The sequence below is a fragment of the Molossus molossus genome, unplaced genomic scaffold (assembly GCF_014108415.1).
Source record: "Molossus molossus isolate mMolMol1 unplaced genomic scaffold, mMolMol1.p scaffold_m16_p_17, whole genome shotgun sequence".
Lineage (NCBI taxonomy): Eukaryota > Metazoa > Chordata > Mammalia > Chiroptera > Molossidae > Molossus > Molossus molossus.
The window spans coordinates 27120683-27139089 of NW_023425352.1; the positions used below are offsets into that span (position 1 = coordinate 27120683).

The 18407-nt window shown below is 51.2% G+C and overlaps 1 protein-coding gene across 1 annotated transcript in view; it reads left to right on the forward strand.

Annotated features, from left to right (window-relative positions):
• Positions 1 to 15466, forward strand: part of TLL2 (tolloid like 2) — a 114937-nt gene extending 99471 nt beyond the window's left edge. Inside the window, exons 14-21 of the mRNA XM_036265529.1 lie at positions 1688 to 1813; positions 2718 to 2878; positions 3465 to 3645; positions 5462 to 5587; positions 7518 to 7645; positions 10783 to 10996; positions 13316 to 13566; positions 15332 to 15466. Of these exons, the coding sequence (XP_036121422.1) occupies positions 1688 to 1813; positions 2718 to 2878; positions 3465 to 3645; positions 5462 to 5587; positions 7518 to 7645; positions 10783 to 10996; positions 13316 to 13566; positions 15332 to 15466 (1322 nt within the window). The remainder of the gene's footprint in view (positions 1 to 1687; positions 1814 to 2717; positions 2879 to 3464; positions 3646 to 5461; positions 5588 to 7517; positions 7646 to 10782; positions 10997 to 13315; positions 13567 to 15331) is intronic.
• The last annotated feature ends 2941 nt before the right edge of the window (positions 15467 to 18407 follow it).

An 18407-nucleotide genomic window follows, 5' to 3' on the forward strand; every position in this document is an offset into this window, starting at 1 on the left:
TCTGGCTCAGTCTAAAGCCTGGACACCCTATTTCTCCTTATCATCGATTCCCCTCCTTCTATAGGTTCTAGCAAATGTTGAAGGAAGCGCTTTGCATACCGTAAAGTGATACATAATTGCAGGATTGTTACAATTTAAGCATATTCAACACTTATATTTATTTGAGGCGGTGGACAACTGTGACCCCCCTGCCTAGAGCATGTCTCCCCGACTGACCAACTTATTTAAGCCTTTTGTTGAGCCCAAGAACACACCACTCTTGCAATGAGCTATGATTACTATGCAGTATATAAAATGATGGGATATTTTCAAATTCTCTTACCCAGTGAAGAGCAACCTGGTTGGTGAGTATTTCTTGCACCTTAAACAACGAAAGGAAATGGGTTGATTGGCGTTGGAAGAGGGCAGAGTGGAGGGGGACCTTATGGTTGAGGGTTTGCATTTTCTGGAGGCCAATGGGTTGGAAGTTGTAAGGAGACCGGATTTTGACAATTCAAATTGAAAAGGACAAGAAATACTTTGAAAAGCACCGAGAGCCTTATTTCTGGGTGTTTTCAAGCCAGGTCTGAAAAGCCATCTATCAGACATGTTATTTTCAAAAATCCCTGCTGAGGTGGCCAGACCAAGGGTCTTTTCAGGTCTTTACCAACTAACTCAAAGATGTCCTGATTTCTTTTACTTTATGTGTAATATGTTCTTTCAGCATTTTGTGGACAACTCTGTGCTTTCTCTGTTCCTACCTTCCATATTGTCACGAACCTCCAGCACCTTCCTCCCTGACCCCAACCCTTCCTTCTTCCTAGATTGGATATTTCTAAAGATTATTATTATTAAGCTGTCTCCATGTTCAGATTTCCCTTCACCAGGCTCTCTGGCTCAGTGAGGCCAAACCTGTGTGCTCTCTTTCAGGATGGAGGTACCACAACTTGGCCACATGAAATAATGATCTTCCCTTTTATTTCTGATACTCGTCTTGGAGATGCCCAATGCCTAGATTTTCTTGTCTTCCGTGGTTCCCTGGGCTGATGTGTCTGGGAGATTCTTATGCCTGGTGTCCTACTTACTGTTACTTAATTGCCCGGAGCACATCACTAGACACTGTCAGTGCTAAAGCTCATCCAGCTCCCCAGCTGACCCAGCCTCGCTGTGGCCTCTTCCTGCCGTCTCTCCCGAGCACTGGCTCACCCCAGAGCCTGGCGTTTTCTGTGACCTTGAAGAGCTTCCTGTGCACACCTCTTCAGATTATTTATAAAAATGCTAAACCACAGGTTCTTGTTCTACCTCCGGAGAATCCTTATACATCTTCATCTAGAAGTGTGTCCCTTTGTCCTTACTCTTTGATTAATGTCCCTGAGAAGTTCCATATTTGGGGCTGGGGTGGCACTCAGTGGCAGCGAAATTGGTTCTGTCTTTGGGATGGGACCTTTGAGGTTTTCTGAAAAAAATCACCAATGGATACAGCTGACCGAACTCTTCGAAGAATGAGAATATCTGGGCCTGATCTCTCCCCCCAGAGCCCTGATCTCTCCCCCAGAGCCCTGCCTCTGGCTGACAAGTTACTCTTCTGAGTCCCCAGGAGCCACTCTTATGCTTGGAGGACACTCGCTGGGACCCCGGGATGTGGACGGTGATGGGAACACCAGGCAGCTCTGTGGTCGTTTAACCGGACTCGCCTTTCCCCCCGCAGAGGTGGACGAGTGCTCCTGGCCAGACCACGGCGGGTGTGAGCAGCGCTGTGTGAACACTCTGGGCAGCTACAAGTGTGCGTGTGACCCTGGCTACGAGCTGGCGACCGATAAGAAGGCGTGCGAAGGTTGGTGCTGGGTCTGCCGAGCTGGAACGAGCGTGGGTGGGGGACAATTTTAGGGACGTGGGCAGAGACAGGCGCTGGCCGACTGAGAAGTAACACGGGCAGCGCCGGAGGGAGCGACACCTCGGTCAAGTCACGGACGTGAGAGGGCTCCCCACATCACAGGGTCCATCCTAGAAACGGTGACTGGAGCCCTGGCTTCTCCCCTTCTGCAACCGTGTACAATTTCCATAAAACTAAGAGCAAAGGAAAACCATGAGCACTTTGGTGTGACGCAGCGGACAGCGCATTTCACTCACCCGTTTCTGCCTGGCTGGTGCGCTGCCTTCCTCGCCCACCCTTCAGCCAGGTGCATCGCGTAGGTTGGTGCAAACATTTCTAATTTTCCTTTGATCCACGTCATGAGGAGTCCCCAGCTGTGTCACTGGGGGACAGTCAGCACAAATGCATTGTGGTTACTTTTAAAAGCAGTAAAGACTGGACCCCTCCAAACCCTCAGTTGAAACAGATGAGAAGAAAGGACGCTGAGTTTATCAATTCAGATTGTGTTACTATTATTATGATGATGATGATTTTTTATCCTTACCCGAGGACATTCTTCCATTTTTTTGTTCAGATAGAGTGGGAGGGAGAGAGAGGGAGAAACATCGACGTGAAAGGGACACATCAAGTGGCTGCCACCCGCACAACCGACCAGGGCCGGGGACAAACTGCAACCGAGGTACATGCCCTTAGCGGGAACCGAACCCGGGTCTCTCTGGACCGCAGGCCGATGCTCTAACCGCTGAGCCAAACCAGCCAGGGCATTATTATTATTATCAAAGAACAACAGGGCTCATCGCTGCTCTGGGAAATCGCAGTCCTTTGGAACTAACACAAACGCATCTCGCTTCTGTCTCCTGCACAGTGGCCTGTGGCGGCTTCATCACCAAGCTGAACGGAACCATCACCAGCCCGGGGTGGCCGAAGGACTACCCTACCAACAAAAACTGTGTCTGGCAGGTGGTGGCCCCCGCTCAGTACCAGATCTCTCTTCAGTTCGAAGTGTTTGAACTGGAAGGCAATGATGTACGCTTCTGGCCCTCACTAATTGGGATCGCGTGGGGATGCGGCTCTGGGCTGGGCACAGTGAGGGGTCAGCCAGCAGGGAGGAGGCTTCCTAGGGGACTCGGCTGAACAGAATCTGGGGACTGCTTGTGCGGCAGTTTCAGCTGCACATGCTCTGCAGACAGAATGTGTGGGTCCTCTTGTCACCAATAAATCCGAGGGGAATCAGGACAAGCGAGGAGGAGGTGGGGGAGGGGGGAGGTGATCTGGACAGGTGTGTCCCCTGGGGGAGGAATCGGGGGTTAGTGTTCTGCTGAGGGGAATAGAGGGTGAGGTGCAGCTGGGATGGTATAAACAGCCTGTTCCCCCCCTTGGGCATGGTCACGAGACGACCACGTCAGCCCAGGCCCAGGAGAGGCCCATGGCCAGAGTGTAGTCAGGCGTCCCCATGTCTGTCCCTCGAACGAGGGGCCCCAGTGGGAGTCAAGAGGACCCTCCTGCCGGACCCGGCAGGGTGCAACTCTCAGGAAGCGGATCCTGCAGTGCACAGGGCCAGAGGCCGGGACGTGGGGGGCACCAGGCAGCTCCCCACAGCGCTTCCTCGCAGGTCTGCAAGTACGACTTCGTGGAGGTGCGCAGCGGCCTGTCCCCTGACGCCAGTCTGCACGGCCGGTTCTGTGGCTCCGAGACACCCGAGCTCATCACCTCACAGAGCAACAACATGCGTGTGGAGTTCAAGTCGGACAACACGGTCTCCAAACGTGGCTTCCGGGCCCACTTCTTCTCAGGTGTGGGGTTGCAGGCGAGGCCAGTGTTGAGGGCCACAGGGCGTTGCCAGCTCCCAGCCTCTGGGGCACCTGGCCACCCCTCTCTGCCCGTGGCCCCTGCCACAGTACCTCCATAACAAATTACCACCAGCTGGCTGGCGGAGAACAGGAGCAGTGTACTCTCCCAGTTCCGGAGGCCAGAAGCCTGAAATCGAGGTGTGGGCAGCCCTGTGTCCCCCACAGGCTCCCGGGGAGGCCCCTTCCTTGCCGCTTCCTAGCGGCGGGCCCAGCACTTAAGTGCCGGGTGATCGTCAGCTACTCTGTGTGTCCAAGGGTGCTTAGTTGTCCTCCTAAACAAGAGGGTGTGACTAAAATACAAAGAGTTCAGTGGCCCATTACCTGCAGGGGACAGAGGGTACAGAGGAGGAGCCGCCGTGACCCCTGCAGTTGCCCCAGGGGGGGCCCTGTTATTGCAGGAAGGAGTTGGCTCAGGAGAGGGCTGCGTACTGCCCTGGCTTGAGCTACGAGAACCATAACAATAGCACCTGCTAAACGAGTTCATACATAATAACAAACAGAAGCTAATGTATTCCAGGCTGGACGCTGTGCTAAGGGCTTTCCCTGTACTAATTCATTTCCTCTTGTCAACAGCCCTGTGAGGTAATGAACCACTATTTACTCCACTTTAAAGATGAGACAATTGAGGCCTAGAGGTCAAGGACAGCCCAAGGTCACAACCACTGGAACTGGTGGAGCAGGGCTGGCCCCTGGCCCACAGTACCTGCTCCACAGGCAGGAGGTGGTGTGGGGTCGTGGACTATGAGCCCAGGCCCCGGGTCACACTGGCCACTTGCTGACTGAGTGACCTTGGGCACATTAGCATTCTCAGCCTCAGTTTCCTTACCTGTAAAATGGGGGCATAGGCATTAACTTAGATAATGTATGGAAAGTGCTTGGGACAGTGCCCACTGCATAGTAAATACTCAGTACATGGTAGTTATTTTTATTATTGTTGCTATTATTATTAATATTAGCCTGTCCTTTAAGGAGCTCCTTGTTTCTGTGGGAACAGAAGGAGAATATATGTGTGTGTGTGTGTATGTGTGTATATATACGTGTGTGTATATGTATATATGTGTGTGTATATATGTGTGTGTGTATATAGTGTGTATGTGTGTATGTGTGTATATCTATATGTGTGTATATGTGTTTGTGTATGTATATGTGCGTGTATATGTGTGTATGTGTATATATATGTGTGTGTGTATATATGTGTGTATATATAGTGTGTGTATATGTGGGTGTATGTGTGTATGTGTATATGTGTATGTATATAGTGTGTGTATGTTGGTGTATGTGTGTGTATATATGTGTGTGTATATATAGTGTGTGTGTATATGTGGGTGTATGTGTGTATGTGTATATATGTGTGTGTATATGTGTGTGTATATGTATATGTGTATATATGTGTGTGTATACAGTGTGTGTATATGTGGGTGTATGTGTGTGTATATATAGTGTGTATGTATATGTGTGTGTATAGTGTGTGTATATGTGTGTATGTGTATATATGTGTGTGTGTATATGTGTGTGTATGTATATGTGTGTGTGTGTGTGTATATAGTGTGTGTGTGTATGTATGTGTGTGTGTGTGTGTGTACTTTAGGAGCATGGGGAATTCCATATACACCAGGGCCATGTAATACCCAACGAATGCTGCCCCCCCCAAGTGGCTCATGAGTTGGGCCATCAGGGAGGCTACTCTTAAGCAGGGTTGGAGCTGACAGGGACCCTGCCCAGTGGGGGTCCCCTCAGGAGAGCCCGTCGATCTCCGCAGACAAGGACGAGTGTGCCAAGGACAACGGCTGGTGCCAGCACGAGTGCGTCAACACGTTCGGGAGCTACCTGTGCCGGTGCAGGCACGGCTACCGGCTCCACGAGAACGGGCACGACTGCAAGGAGGGTGAGGCTGGACCCCGCGGTGGGGGGGTGGGTACCCTGGGCTGCCAGGAGTGTGCTGGGTGTAAGAGTGAGGGGGAGGGCCCTTCCTTGAGCCCACTGAAGCTCGGCATCTGCCTCCCCTCTCCTGCCCTGTTGCTGAAGAGGATTTTCTCCAGGGCAGCTCAGTCCTGCAGGAGACCTGGAGGGCCCTCATGTGCTGTCCTGGAGTTATTATTGCAAAGTGGTTAAACCCCAGGCTCCAGGAACAGACTACCTAGGTTTAAATCCTGGCTCTGCTACTTACTAGCTCTGTGACCTTGAACAAGTTACTTAACCTCTCTGAGCCACAGTTTCCTCTTCTGTTTAAAGGGGGCTAAACACACCCCTTCTTAAAGTTTTTCTGATGATTAAATGAGAGACTGCCTAGAAAGTATTTCAGATGGTCTGGTATACATTAAGGACTTGAACTGTTGCCATCTATGTGATAATATTATTTACCATATGCAGGTCTGATAGTAAAATAGAATTGGGAAACTTTGCTCCCTGCTCCATTCACTACTGAGAGTTCTTCAGGGCCAGATGGCTTTGACTGTCCAGTCATTCTGGGAGACCTTCCTGTGTTCTCACCCCACAAAGGGAGTCTGACCATCTCTGTAAACCCAGAGGCCTCCAGGCCTTGGCCCCAACCACAGAGCCCTGCAAAGGACATCAAGGATGAGGGAGAGACTCGAGTTAGGAGCTTTGGCTGGGCTCCTGGTCTGCTCAGGGCCTTCCTAGACTGTTATGGGATGAGCTAAGATGTCCTTAGAAGCAGGATGCAGTCCCCCTTCCAAGCCCACCCCTGCGACACAGACAAGGGCAGCCAGGGGCTGGGTTGGGAGGCCCGCTGGAAGAACTTGGAAGGAACTGTCATTCTGGACTTTAAAAATTGTCGTCAAAGCCCTGAGAGGTGGGCCCGGGCCAGAACGATGCTAGCCTGGCGTGGTGTGGGGGAGGCCACTAGGGACACAAACTCCATGAAGGTCCTGCCAGCTGAGCAGTGGCTGCCTTCCCGTGGGCTCCCCTGGGGTGGGGAGGGGCGCCCCTGCCACGGTCCTCACCTGTCCTCCGTGGCTGCAGGGCACAGGCAGCAGTGAGCACCAGGACCTCCTCGCAGGCATCCCCCCCCCGGCGCCCCCAACTGCCCCTTCCAGCAACCTCACCCAAAACCACAGTGGTATGAGGCCCAGCTCCTCCGCTCCTTGTACCCCCTAATCAGTAATAGCAAAGGCAGACCTGGGTTCTAGTCCTGACTCCACCTGTTACCAGCAGGTCCTGGGCCCACTCGAAACTTATTTTTCTCACTTGGAAAGTGGGAAGGATGAAATGAGAGGATGCATTCAGAATGCTTAGCACGGTGCCCAAACACAGGGAGATAGACTAGCTCTCGGCCAAAGTGCTCCTCAGCGAGCCGGTCTCGGGGCCACTCTTTGCCAACGGCGCTGTAACCAGGGCAGCCATGTGGCCTCCCCATGAAACTGCTCTGAAAAAGTAAACCAAGTGGAGAGAGAGCAGGCGTAGAGACAAAGACCTCTGTTAGCCCTTGCTAAGCCCTTACAAGCATTACCTCACTTACTCCACATAACTCCCCATCAGGTGGGCACCCCTTTTACAAACCGGGACACTAAGATTTAGGTAAGTGTCCGAAGTCCACAGCATGAAGATGGCGGAATCAGGACTTGCACCAGGGTGCATCTGACCCCAGGACCTGTGCTCTTAGCCACTAACTCTACCATATTCCCAGTGATAACCATGAGGGGAATAATAGTAGTGAGAGAGGACCTGGTCCCGAGCCACCACATCTCCTAATGACCTTGTGACCAGTAGAGCGAGGGGAGGGTGACTTCTTAGAATGCCCACGATGCCTCCAAGTGAAGTACCTCTCTGTGTGCACTGTCCTCCACCGCCCCCAGCTGGCTGCTCGCACAAGATCAGCAGTGCGGAGGGGACCCTGGCGAGCCCCAACTGGCCTGACAAATACCCCAGCCGGCGGGAGTGCTCCTGGAACATCTCTTCGACCTCGGGCCACAGGGTGAAACTCGTGAGTCATTTTCATGGTTAATGGACACCAGGGACAGAGATGGGTACAAGTCTCTGCTCTTCCACTTCTTGGCTCTGAGACTCGGGGACGTTACTCAGCATTGCCAGCTCTGTTTCATGATCGGATAATGGGGGCGCCAGTGAAACCGCCTCGCGGGGTGGCGAGCAGAGGCAAAGAGGATACACGTGAAGCCCTCAGGAAGGGTGCAGGTGATGAAAGCTCTATAAATAGCACTTGTGCACCATGGTGCCTGCAGGTGGCGACTGGCCACACGGTGCTGTTTGAGCTATTTTCCTGTTATAATTTTTTTACAAATCAATACATCTCAAGGTTTAAAAAAAGGAATCAGTACATAGGGTTGGAAAGAGAAAATAAAACACTTCCAGATCCCTCGTGCCACTCTAGAAAATGACCTCTGAACATTTTTGTGCGAATCTTCCAGAAATTTTCTATGCACATACAATCATACACGTACATTCACTGCAAAATAAATGTAGATCCTTTTTCTTGCCCAGACTTCTCAAATGGACTCCGTTTATTCATATTCTTCTATAATTTACATGCTTTTCAATTAGCAATAGCAACTTAAGTTATTTATGCTAATTCACTCTTGAATTTAAAATGTGTCTTCTAAGTCTTTAAAGTCCCATCCATGCTTAAGCTGTGGTCTGACACCACGCTCAGTTATTTCAAAGAGAAGTTAATTTTTCCTATAAGTCTCTTTCTCAGTCCTTAGGGACTCCCAGGTCCTGGAGCTCCCCCCCCCCCCCAAATCCTCTCCCAAGGATGTTTTTCTATTTATCTTCAGATAGAGTAGAAGAGAGAGAGAGAGAAACATCAACGTGAGAGGGACACATCAACTGGTTGCCTCCAGTCTGACCCCAACCAGGGACAGGGATGAACCGCAACCGAGGTACATGCCCTTGGCCATAATTGAACCCTCGACTCATTGGTCCGTGGGCAATGACTCTACTGCTGAGCCAAACTGGCCAGGGCCTAGGTCCTGGAGCTTAAAACAGACTCTTCTGCCATCTGGAGAAGTTGCTGACTTGAGACAAACTGTTTTTAAGTGGGTTCAGTTTTAAATGGGATGAGTAAGCTCTTCAGAAGGCCTGTGGATGTCCCTCTGAATTGTGGACAAGAATGCAAGGAGAATGGAAGGGAACAAAGGAGAACATGATGATAAATAAACGATGGCCTCAGGGCTTGCTAGGGTGTGGACTGGAGAGGACAGTGAGGACAGGTGGGCTCCCCCGCTAGAGTGTGGGTACTGTAGTCTCTCTGTGCCAGGCCTGGGGCATCGAGGGGTGGAGAAGGCAGGCCCCTGACCACAGCGTGCTCACAGTGGACATCTCATATGCCTGGCTGCCCACGTGGGAAATGCTTTCGGGTGCTGCTCTCCTGAGTTGGTCAGAACAGCCTTGAATCTGGGTGAGGGTGAATTAAAAAGAGCGCCTTAGAGAAGGGCACTCCTTGTCCAAGGCTGCCACCTGCTGGAAAATTTCTCAATGGCAACAGAAATATCTGAGGACGGCGGGGGAATGGCGCCCCCTGGGGTTAGGAAAGCGCAATCTGCACAACTGGACGCGGGGCTTCTTGTCGAAGGGCCACAAGGTTTTAGCAGTTGCAGAAAACCTCTTATCCTGTTCTTTACAGTACTAAGGAACTAAACCGCGGATCACAGTGGCTGCCATTAGGCCAGACCGCAAATATATCTGAGGTTCACACATATATGTGATAGTGGTTTTTGTTTTTGTTTTTTAAACTTCCTTGGGAAGTGGATGGTGGACTTATTGATCATGCTCTATTTTTTTGTTTTTTGCTACCATAGAATGTGAGTTGAATACCTCCGAGTAGCTGGTGTTACACTACATGGGGACAGGGTGTCCCACGGACCTGTGGGGAGCTCCCGCCTCTCTGGCTGACCATTTCCCTTCCACTGGCGCCCCTGGTCTCCCCTTCCTGCCCCTGCCCGCTGTCCCTACACCCACCCTCTGGCCCCTTTCTCTATGGTGTGAAGAGCTTTGCCCAGTTCAAGTGTGTTTGTTTGTCATTCTGATGAAGGCCTGCACTGCTAAGGGCCCCTCTCCACCTGTCACTCCTGCCCCCTTCTTGTGAATTGAGACCCCACCCCCAGCGAATGTCCTCTCTCTCCACTTGTCTTTTGATTCAAGTCTTTATTAAACACTCCCCTCTCACCTGCCCCATCTCCCTCACAACCACAGGCGGGCCATCTGCCCAACGCGTGAGAAACTCTACATTTTGTGGGAGGAGGGGGCAGCAGAGCTGGTGACAGGTGGAAGTGTGGGCGGGAGTCAGGCTGGCTGGGGTCAAGTCCAGCTCCGTCCTCTAGCTGGGTAAGCTTGGGCAAGCCACTTCACTTCTCCCAGACTCAGTTTCCCCTTCTACACATTGGGGATAATAACAGCTCTTCCCTCCCAGCATCATCAGGATTGAGTGTGAAAATGCAGGGCTCTGCATGGACAAAAGCACTCAGCTAATGTCAGCCACTGTGGGGATGGTGACTGGAAGCAGTGTGCCCTTCATACAGCCTTATTCATGTCGTCTGTACCAAAGGCGTGCATGGGATAGTGCAGAGGTTAGGGGCACGGGCTCTGGAGCCAGACCTCCTGGTCATGACCCAGCTCTGCCAGTGGGGACCTTGAGCAAGTCATCTGACAGCTCGGTTTCCGTGTCTGTAAAGTGGGGGGTTAAAATGGTAGGTACATCACAGTGTCAAGAGGACTGATACTTGTAAAGCAGTTAAAACAGCTCCTGGCTCGAGCGCGCACTTGGTTGTTGTTGATCTTAAGTGACGGAGAAGCTGTGAGATGTGATGGAAGGAGCACAGACGTCAGCGAGCATGTCAACAAGCCGAACCCGACACCTCATCTGCAAAGGGATCACAAGAGCAAAAGCTCATGTAATTACCTCCTAGGGTTGTTTTGGAGACTAAAAGAGGAGCCAAGTCCAGGCCCTCTCTACTGATGTCACCGTGATCACCATGGGCTCCACGCCCCCTGTACAGCTGGCCGAGCGGGTGTCCTGCCTCACCCGTCCTCTTCCACCCCGGGGAGGCGGCCCTCACCCCGCTGAATGCCAGGCCCTTGCCTCACTCTGTGCTTTTCCATCTCCAGACGTTTAATGAGTTTGAGATCGAGCAGCACCAGGAATGTGCCTATGACCACCTGGAAGTGTACGACGGACCTGACAGCCTGGCCCCCATCCTCGGCCGTTTCTGCGGCAGCAAGAAACCAGACCCCGTGGTGGCTTCGGGCAGCAGCCTGTTTCTCAGGTTTTATTCCGACGCCTCGGTACAGAGGAAGGGCTTCCAGGCGGAACACAGCACAGGTGCGTGGGCCTCCCTCCCGTGGCCTGGAGATGGACAGGGGCCAAAGGCCGGGAGAGGACTGCCTTGCATTATGGCAGTGGGGGGAGGGAGGTGTGTGACAACGTGTCCCGTTTAAAATGAAACAGGGGCAATAGTAGGGAGAAAGGTTGTTTTCTTTTAATGTCCTGAACTGACAGTAGCTAAAGTGGGCAGCCGCTGCCACATTCCCCCTTCCTTCCTTCTGTCCTCTCTGTTAAACATGTATTTGTAATTTTGCTGGTCTGTGAAATCTGAGTCTGGGAGCCAAGCGCTGGAAAGCAGCCCTTTCTAAGGACCAGTTCCAGAAAATGGAAAATATTTCTGTTCCCCATTGTTTTTCCTTCCCGTAAAATGTAAGTAGCTTTATTCGGTCTTTTGAGAGAAATATATATGCTTATAACAAACTTATCTGCGTTGTTAAATAGCAGAATGTCAGTGAGAAGACTGGCTCTGCTCTTTAGCCATAAATATTACCCGGGACAAGACCCGTGGAGGCAGTGTTGACTTTGTGAATGAGCATTAGACTGTGGCCCTCTGGCCAAGCGGTGGCTGCAGGCGACCCACTCAGAGTCTGAGGGCATGATCAGGGACCCTGTGGGGTTCTCTGATCTCTTTAACAGGCCCTCCCCTCAGCTTTCTTTCTTTTTTTTCAGAGCCAGAAAATATGAATCAGGTCCAACAAAATGATAAGCAGCTGTCCTTGCCTAGCAGAAATTCTTCATAGTCTCACCCTCTCTGCTCCCTGATGGGCTCTGGCTCCCCAGAGGGACATTTAAAAGCCATTGACTAGTGACATCACTCTCTTGTCCTTACAGACAGAACAGAGGTGCTCAAGCTCTGTCAGAGTCCCAGCAGGAAATGAGGGTATACTCAGAGTCGTTATTTGAGGAGAATTTAATAAGGGACTGTTTACGGAAGGGGAGGCAGGGTGTGGGGACACCACAGGGACAGTGCAGTACTAAGAACTCTAGGGCTGTTGCTACCCCCAAGTCCGGATGAGGAAGTAGTTTCTGGAGCCTGGAGACAGAAGTGGGGAGCCAAGCAGAGGGCCCCTGGACAGGAGCTGTGACCTTCAGTTGAAGAACACAGCCTTGGTGACCAGGCAGGGAAGGAGCTTGGGATTAAATACCCTGACCTCTCTCTCCTCCCTCCCCTGATCTGTGGTGCTCTCCCTGGCTGACCCCAACTGGAAGGCAGAGGGCAAGGGGGGCCTCATGTCCACCTAGAAGTCAGCCTTGTGAGGATGGAGAGGGGACCTGGCGGGAGGGAGAGAAATTATCCTGCTCTGCTCCGTGCCGATTTCATTGCCATCCACACCTCAGGGATTTGAAAATTTTCAAAGACAGCTCACACCTAGAACAACTTCTAAACCAGAGCACAGATGGGCTCCGGAATTGGCGGTCAGGACTGGGGCCAGCTGAGCCTGGATGATGCAGGAGCCACACCGGGGAGCTGTGGGCCCCTCCGGGGCGTGGAACGAACAGGACAGTGAGGAACCTGCTCCCAATGTTTCTGGTGCTTTCTAACCTCTGACCACTGTAATTTATCTATCTAGTGGCTTAGACACAAGTTAGCATGGGACCAGGCCAACCAGAGTTACAGTCCTTGGCTTCTGTAACCCCAGAAGCCAAGAGTACAGAATCCAAAGTATGAAGCAAGCTCACCACTGACACGCACAGTGGCCCCAAGGCGGCAGGCGGTCAGCACCCTGAAATACGGGGCGGTCAGGGCTGCTCCGAGGGTGCTTTACCAGCAGCTCTGATGTGCTTTTGGTGCCCATTTGTTGGCAAAAAGTACAAATTACAGCAAGTCCGTAGGGCTGGTGTGAGCCCTTGGCAGATGCTTCTAGCACGTCCAGGCTGCTAAATGGTCAGGATCGGCGGCCAGCTCTTTTAGCAGTGTGCTGAGATGTTCCTGGACGCCTTCCGGGGCTCACCCTGGGGACACAGGACCTTGGCTGGTAAGGGTCCATTTGGATCCCGCTACCAGCCCTGAAACTGAGCCACGGTTCTGTTTACTCCTCTGCAAATGAGATGATGAGACGCTCCTGGCCTCGCCCTCAGGCGTGCGCAGGCGCACCTGGCCTCTCCCACAGGGCATGCGCAGGAGCACCTGGCCTCTCCCACGGGGCATGCGCAGGCGCACCTGGCCGCTCCCACAGGGCATGCGCAGGCGCACCTGGCCTCGCCCTCAGGCAAGCGCGGGCTTTGCAAAGCTGGCCTGTCGTGAGGGTGTGAAGTGGGGGGCAGGGGGCACGTGGGTTCTCTGTGCCAGGGAGCATCGGGTTCTCTCCGCTGCAGAGTGCGGGGGCAGGCTGAAGGCTGAGGTGCAGACCAAAGAGCTCTATTCCCACGCCCAGTTTGGGGACAACAACTACCCGAGTCAGGCCCGCTGTGACTGGGTGATCGTGGCGGAGGATGGCTACGGCGTGGAGCTGATATTCCGGACATTCGAGGTCGAGGAGGAGGCGGACTGTGGCTACGACTACATGGAGGCCTTCGACGGCTACGACAGCACGGCGCCCAGGCTCGGCCGCTTCTGTGGCTCTGGGGTGAGTCCCAGCTCGCTGGGCCCCGGGGACCGCACATGATGACTCCGAGCCTGAGCGGTGGTCGGACTCACCTGGGCTTGAGTGTCAGCTCCCTTGCCACTTATTCACACCAGCCAGGAGCCTGCTCTGCCTGGCAGAGCAGGGAGGGGAGGAGAGTCAGAGAGGGGTTTGGGAGGGAGCCAGCCACCAACTCTAGGGGGCCGCAGACTGAGGTCAGCTACTGAAGGGCATCTTCCACTTAACACTTTCTTCCTATTTATATTTCTTAATCACCGGAGGACATGCTTAGAGAGAGGAAAAGAGAGAGAGAAACATCAATTAATTGGTTGCCTTCTGAACGTGTCCCAACTGGGGTTGACCCCGTAACCCAGGTACGTGCCCTGACTGGGAATCAGCAGGGGATCTTTCTGTGCACAAGACCACACTCAACCAGCTGAGGCATTCTGGCTGGGCTCTTGCTATTTTTGCAAAGCTCCTGCCCCCCCTCCACCCCCCCAATTTTTATTTGGCCTTTAGCATTTTTAAATATTTTAATTATACTTTTGTATATTCCATATATTTATAATTCTCTCCCCAAGTTAAACCAAAGGCTTATGAAAATTACAAATCACCATCTTACAATAAAGACTAGTTATGCTCAAGATCATCATCATTTTTCTCACTATGAGCTCCTTCCTGGGCCACCTCCTGGGTCAGGGCAGAGTCCTGTTCCCTGTTCCCCCAGCACCTGACCTGGCCTGCTGTACGGTTGGTGCTCAGTGAAGATGCCTGGAACATCAGTGCAGTGCCCTGGTCCCATGGGGGCTGCACCAGCTGGCACTGCCCACACCAGGCCCCTACCCATCTCCTTTTCTCCGCCTCCAGGGTTCATCACTCAGGCTTCTTTGCTATTGGCTGGACATACAGTCAATCATTTTGGAGTCACTAGTACTCCTGGTGCTAATCAGAAACTCAGACTGGCATTAATATGTCTTTGAATAAATTCCATTTATCTTCCTGTACCCTCTCGAAAAGAAAGGATGAACATGTGACATAACCAATACAGTGCCTTTGACACATAACACCTTTCCCACTGTGGGTCCACAGGTAGAGGGAAACCTTGGGGCGTCCTGAGTGGTGATGTATGTGGAAAGCCCAGTGTGTCCACTGGGATATGGCAGACAGCAGCCTCGGAAGCTGGCTCCCATTTACGGACCCCAACCCCTCTGGCGAACCTTTCTGATAAATGTCATGGCTCCATCTCACATTTTGTCCTTGGAAGGGACACAGCCTAAATGATGTCTTTGTTCTAGGTCCCCTGGGAGAACATCTCTTGGGAGCTGGGTGATTCATGGTACACACTTTATCATCAGAAAGACCCGAGCTTGGGTCCTGCCTACCCATGTGCACTGAGTCTCAGTTTCCTCAAGCATAGACTGGAGAGAGCCCCTGCCTAGTAGAATTTAGTGAAATTTACATGAGATAAGATATGAAAGCACTTATACCAGTCCTTGGCCTATGTATGCACTTAATACATTCTGTGTGAGCTGTGTGTCTAGGGTTGTCTTTGGAAAAGCAGGGCCCTGAGAGCTCTCTGGAGCAGAATCTACAATGCTTTCCTTCGAAAGGAGCTGGTCTTAGGCCCTTCCGAGTCTGGCACCAGGGACACCGCATGGCAGCATGAGCCATCCTGACTGTGTATATGGTTCTAGCTCATCCTTGTTTTAAACTCCAACCACAGCCATCTGGCTTAAAGTACCCTGCTTTCCCTCTCTCCTTCCTTCAGCCACTGGAAGAAATCTACTCTGCAGGGGATTCTCTGATGATTCGGTTCCACACGGACGACACCATTAACAAGAAAGGCTTCCAGGCCCGGTATACCAGCACCAAGTTCCAGGATGCCCTGCACATGAGGAAATAACGTCGATGTTCTTGAAAGACAGCGACTGAGAAGGTTTTTATAAAGATAGCACCTTGTGAATCTACCCTAAGACAGTGTACAGTATTTTTCTCAAACAAAACCTCAAAATCTAGTCTTGGAGGTGTGTATTTGATGAGATTTGGCCAACAAGGAAGAGAGAAGATGTTCCTTTGGTTCCAGCTGCAACATGATTGTGGACTTTTAAAAATTAAGGTTTGAAGTCATTGATCATTCAAGCTATGCCTCTTACTACCCGTTCTCCTTGTCCCTTGCTCCTATGGGTTGGTCGTTCCTCCTTCTGGACGTGCTCCTGGAGGTGCCAGTAATGTGACGTGTCCTGGAGACTCGGGTTGTCTCCTGTTTGCCCTGGGCAATGAGGATGAAAGCTCGGCCATGGCTGACTTCTTACTCGTGGCTTTGGCTGAGGACTCTACCACAGACATGTTGACCAGGAAATCCAAGAACATGGATGGACATCAGCTCTGAAAAAGGCATCACAGTGAGCATCACACAGAGGGAGCCTGAGTATGAAAATCATTGTCACAAAGTTAGGAGACCTCAAGCCTTTTCTCTGTGTCATCGGCTCTTCCTGCCCTCTAGGTTTTCCCCTGGGCCCTAATTGCATCAGGGGGTGACGGCATCTGCTGTGAATTTCAGCAGAACATTGACTGGTGAGGGTCCCCAGTTTGCTGAGAAGAAAGCATCTTGGCTTGTTTTGACACTCCTCTGTTCCCTGACTTTGAGAAGACTCCGCCTGCGCACCGCGGGACCCCATGGGCTCAGAAGAACTTTTCTCCTCTGGCTGCGGTTGACCCGGATTCCTTGACAACCAATTCAAACTGTGTTTGCAAAATGTGCAAAGACATCTTATGAGGGGCCACTTCAGGTTCCTCGTTGGGTGAACACTGTTGAAAACTGGTTAATTATAAATTGTGTAAGAATCAACACCTTGTGGAACAAGTTAACCTGTGACTAACTTCCTGTAACTGATCAGGTTAAAGGGTGCATTGGTGACTTTGCGCAGACTAACTGGTCTCCAATCACCAACTTGCATTCGGATTCACCACACTTGGCACTTGTTCAGAAAAGAGCAGAGAATGTTGTTTACATAATCTTAGAACCTCCAGGTAAACTTTAAACAGTGAGATAGTGAATGGCATTTCATTAAGGCATCTATGGGCATTATGAGCTAAAAGCTGTGGTATGTAGCTTTAAAAGAGTATTTATGTTGGAATAATTTTAAATAATGTTTACATAGCCGTGAGTCCTGTCTGGCTGGTTTGAACACAGGACGGAGCACCGGATTTTTCAGCGAGAGCGTAGACAGCTCCCAAGCACCGGAATTCCTTTGGGATGAAACAGCATTAGCAAAAGGTTAAAGGTTATATTTTTAAAAGATCAGAAAATGCCCCCAGAGGACTATGTCTAATTAAAATGATTGCTGGGAGTAAAAAAAATAAAAAATAAAGAAACGGAAAGGAAGGAAGAAAGAATGATACAAAGAAAGGTAGAAAAATGATGCATGGAAATATTTTTTCCTTAAAACAGAAAAAAATTAAAGTATTATTATGAATAATAATATATGTCTGTATATATGTCTGTATAAAAGGACCAGCTGTCAGAGCCTTAACCAGTGCAGTGTGACAAATGCTGACCCGCTGGCCACAGCGTCACTGCGCAGGCCCCCCGGGACCTCCTGCATGTCGGGCATCTCCTCCCAAGCTCTCTCTTGGCCTCTCTTGACCCCGTGGAGGTTCAGCCTGCATTCTCATGTCACGATACATGGCAGAGCCTGCCCAGGGAATCTGATTTGGCAAATGGAGCAGCCTGTCTCGTGCAGGTCTCACCTGCCCGTAGGGTTGGTTGCATTTCTCTGATTTTTGTATCTTCTGGGGTCTTATTTTGTCTCAGCTTATCTGTCCAAGTTAAAATTAAAATCAGGATACGTAGGTGGCTGTTAAGGGTCTTTCTCCAAGGACATGATCATTCTGTAGTTTCAACCTGTGAAAGTCTAAATCAGTCATGATATCCCCGGAAAAATGGGAGGGAGTCAGAACCAGGCAGCTTTGCTCAGCATGTGCCCTCCTCTGGAAACCAGGAGACTCAGTTTCCTCTCTCCAATATGTGTGTTCTCAAAAACACACAACTCCAACCACTGCCAACCTATGGCCAGTTTGAAACAATGGGATTCTTATGAAAACGTCGTTAGGCCTTCTGGGAGTGACACATTCCAGAAAGACAGCTGTGATTCAGCTGGCCCAGCCAGATCGCTGCCCGGAAACTCACACATGGGATCGAAGCACGAGGCAGGTTCTGGGCATGTCCACACGCTGGCTTCATGAGAGCAAAGTTCACTCAGCAGAGAGGTCTGCGCCCCCTGCCTTGGCTCTTCCAAATGCTGGGTGACCTTCCTGCACACCCCTGGCTGGAGGTGAAGGAGCAGGGGCCGCTCCTTCGCCCCTCGCTCGCTGCCAGGCCGCGGGGTGTCCAGAGCTCCAAGACTAGCTTCAGCCCAGACTTCTCTTGATGACCTGATGAAATATTTAGGGTCCGAGTCTTCAGCCTGGTCCAAGTCTAGTGTCCTCTGGTCTAGCAGAAACTAGAACCTGGATCCCAGGGCAGGGGCAGAGTCTGGAATTAACTTGAGCCTGTGGGATTTCTCCAAACAGAGAAATCAAGGCTGGGCATTGGTCCACTGTAACTTTATTTTCTTCCAAAGGGAAGTTTCCTATTCCTCGTGACATGGTCAGCTTGTTTAAATCACTCGTAAAATCTTGTGAACAGGCAAGTTCACACTGGGATTTGCCACTGATCTGGTCCCTTTGTTAAGTCTCCAATAACTCATGGTGTCGTTATTGTTCAGTTTGTGGACAAATCTTCCTGCGGCTCCAGCAGATGTCTTTCAAGTGTCCTCTGAAGACTGAACTTCTGAAAATAATCC